The sequence below is a fragment of the Lathyrus oleraceus genome, chromosome 7, assembly GCF_024323335.1.
Source record: "Lathyrus oleraceus cultivar Zhongwan6 chromosome 7, CAAS_Psat_ZW6_1.0, whole genome shotgun sequence".
Classification (NCBI taxonomy): Eukaryota; Viridiplantae; Streptophyta; class Magnoliopsida; order Fabales; family Fabaceae; genus Lathyrus; species Lathyrus oleraceus.
This window is the reverse complement of record NC_066585.1, coordinates 263818988-263824878: the sequence shown is the minus strand read 5'-3', so window position 1 is coordinate 263824878 and position 5891 is coordinate 263818988. Positions and strand designations below refer to the sequence as shown.

General features: G+C 33.4%; 1 protein-coding gene across 1 annotated transcript; it reads right to left on the bottom strand.

Moving 5' to 3' along the window:
- Nucleotides 1–945: 945 nt before the first annotated feature.
- LOC127103869 (protein RETICULATA-RELATED 4, chloroplastic) lies at nt 946–4675 on the bottom strand. The gene is made up of 8 exons (XM_051041110.1): nt 4013–4675; nt 3696–3764; nt 2859–2990; nt 2708–2761; nt 2573–2617; nt 1889–2028; nt 1470–1595; nt 946–1380 (listed from the first exon to the last, which is right to left on the bottom strand). The coding sequence occupies exons 1-8, from the start codon at nt 4556–4558 to the stop codon at nt 1344–1346; spliced, it is 1149 nt and encodes a 382-aa protein (XP_050897067.1). The 5' UTR covers nt 4559–4675; the 3' UTR covers nt 946–1343.
- Between the last annotated feature and the right edge of the window lie 1216 nt (nt 4676–5891).

Sequence of the window (5891 nt, the reverse complement as noted above, 5' to 3'; positions counted from 1 at the left end):
GTCAATTTTAAAGGTTTCTAAAGGGTTTCAAGAGGTGAGAAAATATAAAAACAAAAATGATATGCAGCGATCCAATGGAGATCTATAAGATTACATTCAGAATGAGAAAGGTGTAGAAGTGGGCATTGAGATTTTTTTTTTTTTTGAATAAAAGCATTAAATTTTTATTATCCAAAAACACTCAAATAAACGAAGTGTTATTCTTTTCTTTTTTTTTACCAAACTAAGTGTTATTCTATTATAGTTAAATTGCATTCACATGTTTTTGTAACTTTCTATACAATGTCCATCTCACTAATATATTTTATATAATCCTATAATTTCAACTATGGATCTCTGGCTATTTGTGAGAAAACCATATCATTTCTACTTCTCTACACTTCATAAATTGTTTCAGCAAAAGCTATTTTTAAAATCGGCCTCTTCCGACCCTTTTGCTTTAGATTTACCTGTTCCTTTTCACGTCTCAAAATCTGATACATAGTTGTTGAGGTCTTGTACTTACCTGCTTGATCTAAATCTGCCCAATAAGTCGTTCCTACTATATTCTCCCAACATTTCATAATTTTTCTCCACATCCAAGAACAGATAGTGGTCATTTTCCAATTCATCACATCTTGGTCTTTGATGTAATAAGCATTGAGATATTTCTCATGTTCTGTTAGTTGCATTTTCCCTCATCCCTAGATTCCCAAAGTCCAGAAGAGATAAATCAGTGTCCTTATCATTTTTCCTCTTTGATCCTTGTTTGAAGAAATCGTAATAGATAATTCAAATTCAATTTACTAAGAAAAAAAAATCAAATGTAAAATTAATAATTGAACACAATCAATCGAGCAAATTAGCTCAATAAAGAGAAGAGATGCATCATCCTGACTGAGTGTACCTCAACCAGTCATAACTCTAGATAAAGCTCTGGAAAAGAGATATCATAACTCTACCAAATCAAGCATGAATTTCTAAGCATAGATTAGATTTGTGAAATAAAACACAACTCTTAGCTCGTGCTAGAGCGAGGAGAGGTCACGATTCAAAAGCAGATGATTTCTTTTGCCAGTAAGAAAAGACTTGCCGCAACCATCTCATCTAGTTTCAAACTGTATCCTTGTTCCCAAAGATTAAAAATAATCTATCTGTTATCATCCCCGTTACATCAATTGAAGGAGGGAACTTATGAGAAAAAAGAAAAATAACTAGAGTGCTCGGCAATGAGCATATAAAATAAATATAGAGAAATAAAAAACTATTGGGCTACTCTGCTAATTTGTTTTGTGATGTCAAGCTTCTTGATATAAATGCAGTTCATCAAGAAAGATCCAAGTCATTATATCTTTGTCTTGGGCCTACTGAACTCCTATCCAACGAGCATAATCCACCCATCTGTAAAGGCAAAATTATAAAACATGAGTTATTGTCAACAAATAAAACTTCTTTTTTCAAGTAATCAGAAAAGATGTGAAGATTCTTACAATAATGAACCCAAATATGTATTGCCAGTTCGAACAGCAAAACAAAGAGCACCAAGTATAAGTTTGTGCTGGTGCAACATAGGTTCCAAAAGCCTTTGTTCAATAACTCCCGCAACAACTTGGTACCTATCAGGCAAATAAGAATCTTAGTAGAAGCTTTTGACAACAATCTATATATTCAGTTAGTTGAGACATGAACAGCAGAAAACATTTTTAATATGATGGCAGTGATCATTGTAACATAATGTGTGGCAAATATACAGTTTCAATTTATAAACTGTAAGCTTTCTTCAGAAAGTCATATGATAAACAAAATAAAATTGTCCAAACAGCAGTTGCTTGAAGCATTAATAGATTTTAGATTAGCTTAAAAAATTATCCATCATTAATGGTAATCACTAACAAATTATCCTGATTACCTGAGATTGCTAGAAACTGCCATATAAACACCATAAGCAGCACTGGTAGACAATATGGGAACATTTTCAATTTCCTCTGCAGAAGACTTGTTAACAGCCTTCTTTGCATTAATTAACGCGTTCGTCACAGCTGTCCCAACCTGAAGGAAAACAAAATGCAAGCATTGGTGTTAGATCCTAGTTGTTGATTCCACTTACATTTAAAACAGCAAATGCAAATCACAATCGGCAGGATTTTTTTTGGAATAAAAGGTTGTAATATATGACATAGATACTTGACAAACATTTTAAGCCCTTCACTATCACAGTCTTCAGAACCAGTAGATAAATGATTTCAGATGAATTTTTGATGACCAAGTGAGTTTATCATAATAGAAGATATATATTATACCAAATCAGCTCGCCCTGAAAACCCATGCGGTGAAAAATAAACCCCATTGTTGGAATTTAAACATCAGAAGTCTGGCTAGAACCGAAGTCATGATTTAAAGGTAAATAAGAAAACTGAACGAGTCAACCCCATTGCAAATTCATGAGTTTGCTTTACTTTTGTTAAAGCGAATAATGAATAGACATCCATAAGTGCTCATTAAAGTTGTGAAGAGAAAGTCAAATGATGTCAACTTTTCATTTTTTATCAAACCACAAAGCACAAGAAATACCCCAAGTATAATGAGAACTAACCAGTGATGCACCAGTTCCAACTGCAAAAAGCTTGGACCCATTACGCTGTGCAAGGTAACCATGTAAAACAATAAGCCACAAGAAACTAAAACCTTAAAAGAAAGGATAAAACAGAAAATCCCCGATTGTACATACCACAATTGCACCAAATCTCTGCAAGAAGGAATATGATGTTCCAGAGAGAGCAACCTGTGGAAGGAAATTAAGAATGTGGTAAGTAAATACCGATAACATTTAGTGGTGAAAATTGCTTAAGTAATGTAAACCATGTGAAAGTAATGTAAACCTGGAATGCATTATCTGGGCAGTTGTGGAAAAACTTAGAAATAGCCCCTGCACTAACTCCAAGTGGTGGTCTAAGAGAAACAGTAGGAGCAGGAAGATAAACTAGCATGAAATCTGCGAGTATAGCCATGACCTGCGAACAATATATGTAATAGAATTGTTATAGGAATTGACTGCAATGCACTACACATGTTTCACATGAAATAATATTTTCTCTCCATTATAGCATACACAGAGAGCAAGATAACAAACATGTCTTAAGGAGTAAAAAACAAAGATTTAATTGAAATATTAATACATAAACTCTTCCACGGATAAAGATACTCTTTAATCCAAACAAATGAAGGTGTCATTCTTTTCAGTAAAAATATTTTTAGTTTATCATTCATTTGGCATTTATCGCATCAAACGTATTTGATCCTAAAACCAAATAAACTGTTTTTTTACATATAAATCAAATAAACTGTTAATTTCTCCAATTAGCCTATATCATGCTATATATTTTTTTTTTAATTTTAATCAGTCTCATGATGATGATCTTCATACCAAAACAAGTTACAAAAAATGCAACAAACAACAAGAGGAAATAAAAATTTGTTTTCTCAAACAGATATCTCAAATTCTAGAGTATCAAAAACTTTGAAACACAGTGCATCTCATAAACATGTCAAAAGATGAAAAAGTCAACAAGCATACACACAAGAGAAAAATCACCAAAAAGCAACAAGATAGGTCATGCTCATATCCATTGCAAGGCGTCATAAAACAATTTACAGTAACTGATACTAAGCAACGAAAGTCATAGGAAAAAATTCTGCAAATTTGAGAATAATCATACCACATCGGCGAACACAATTTCAAGCTCGTTGAAAAAGTTCTCTCTCCTACGATCATACTCGGCGGCAGTCTAAGAAAACAACAAGAAATACAAGTGAAAGCAGATTGTTAATCAACAAATAAACACACAAAATACATAATTACATCAATTAGAATTAACATAAAATTAGTCCTGATCAACCAACTTTGCTGCTCCAATTTACACCAATTTTGCTACTAATCTCATGCCAAAACTAACCAAGTGCTTTAATTACATCATCATTACAAGTAAATATCTGTAACTGAAAAAGTCAAACGAGTAGAATATATGAATGAAACCTTGGCAATGACGCCAACACCGCACTCCATACCGAGCTTAGCGAGGAAAAGATCATCAGCGAGAAGACGCTCTCTGAAACCGGTAAACTTAAGCAGCCACTGCATGAACGGAGACTTCTCAAGTTCGAGAAACCGAGCAACGACGGCGGCAGGAATCTTACCGTCCTTGATAGCGGAAGCTAGATCAGCAGGCACACTCTCCAACGACCTACCTGCTTGCGCCAACAACAGAAGCGCCTCGTTAACTACGTTGTGTCCGTCATTGTTTTCTCCGTCTCCGTCATTGGCGTCTCCGCCGCCACCGTGTCCGCCGAACGAGCCGCCATCGTCGTGACCTCCGAAACCTCCGCCGGAGTCCGTGGAATGGAGAATGAAGAGAGGATCTGCGCGGCGGTTGAGGCGGAGAGAAGAAGAGGGAGATGGAGTGAGACGGAGATGGAGAGAAGATGAAGAGAAGGAAATGGAAGGGATGGATTTGGGAGTGGAAGGAGAATGGGAGGAAAGAGAATGGGAAGAAGGAGGAACGAAGGAAAAAGCCATCGACATTGTTTCTTCTGTGATTCGGTTTTGGCTTTTCAGTGACTTACGAGGCTGCGCACGACTCAGGGGTTTTGAGTTGAGTTGAGTTGAGTTACGCTGTTATGACTTATGACTTGTGACTTGTTTTCGACTAATACTTATATTTCATTTATTATTTCTATCATAAAAAAAATTCGCATGATGTGACTCCAACTTTTTTTTTCTGTAAAATTATAATTAATACGGGTATAGTTCTTCAATTATTTACTTAACTTATAAAGTATTATAACTCATTCCAATTAGTATAATGATTTTTTGGGTCAAGACAGAGGAAGGCGTTACTTACTGTATACTCCTGCCTACCTGTATATGAGGCTGATCTAATGACATTGCGATGGAGTTTCGATTATTTTGCGGTGTGCCCATCAAAATTAACGAATCGCAATAACATTTATTATGGCTTAATTTTTATGTCTGTAAAATTTAGAATTTTGCCTATCATTAAATTATTAGGTCAAATTAAAAATTAGATTAGCTTTAACTTTTACTCCCTTCATTTTAAAAAATAGTATCATTTAAGGCTTAAAAAATATAATAATTTTGTCATAAAACATTTACTTTATTTATTAAAACGATAATTATTTTTTGAAACAATTTCTTTTAATTTTTTAACTAACATAATAAAAAGTTCAATTTAATAATTAATTTTTAATTTTTAATTTGTTATTTTTTTAATAACTTTTGACTTTTCTACAAGAACCTATTTAAAATAGCTTTTGAATATTTAACTTTTAATTTGTTACTTTTTCTTTCATCTTTATTTTTATTATTTTAATAAAAACCGATTATTTTCTTTTATATTTTATTATAATTAAAAATAAAATAAAATAATTTTAAATATGATTCTGATGATGAAAGGATTGTCAATTATTTGGTCTGATTCTGATGATGAAAGGAAGGAGAAATAGATAATAAGGTGATGGTTTTTCCTGGAAAATATAAATATGGTAGTGAGTCCAATGAGGAAGATATCTTAGAAGAAGAGCTAGTTGTAACTTACAGATTCATGTATGTCAAGTGGGAGGAAGCTTGCATGGTTGGGGAGAAACAAAATAAAACTATAAGTTCTTTTATTTAAGAAAAGGAGAAACATAGCTCAACCATTGTAGGTCTAGAAGAGGAAGTAACTTTGTTCAATTCCAAGCTTGAAAAAATGACAAAATTTGTTTGTATGTTGAACAATGGTTCTGATATATCAGGTGCAATCTTGGAAGTTGGGCAGAAGTCTAGGAATATGAAGGCTATATGGTTTGACTACAGTTTTATGAACAAAATGATTAAAATTCCCTCTAAGAAGTTT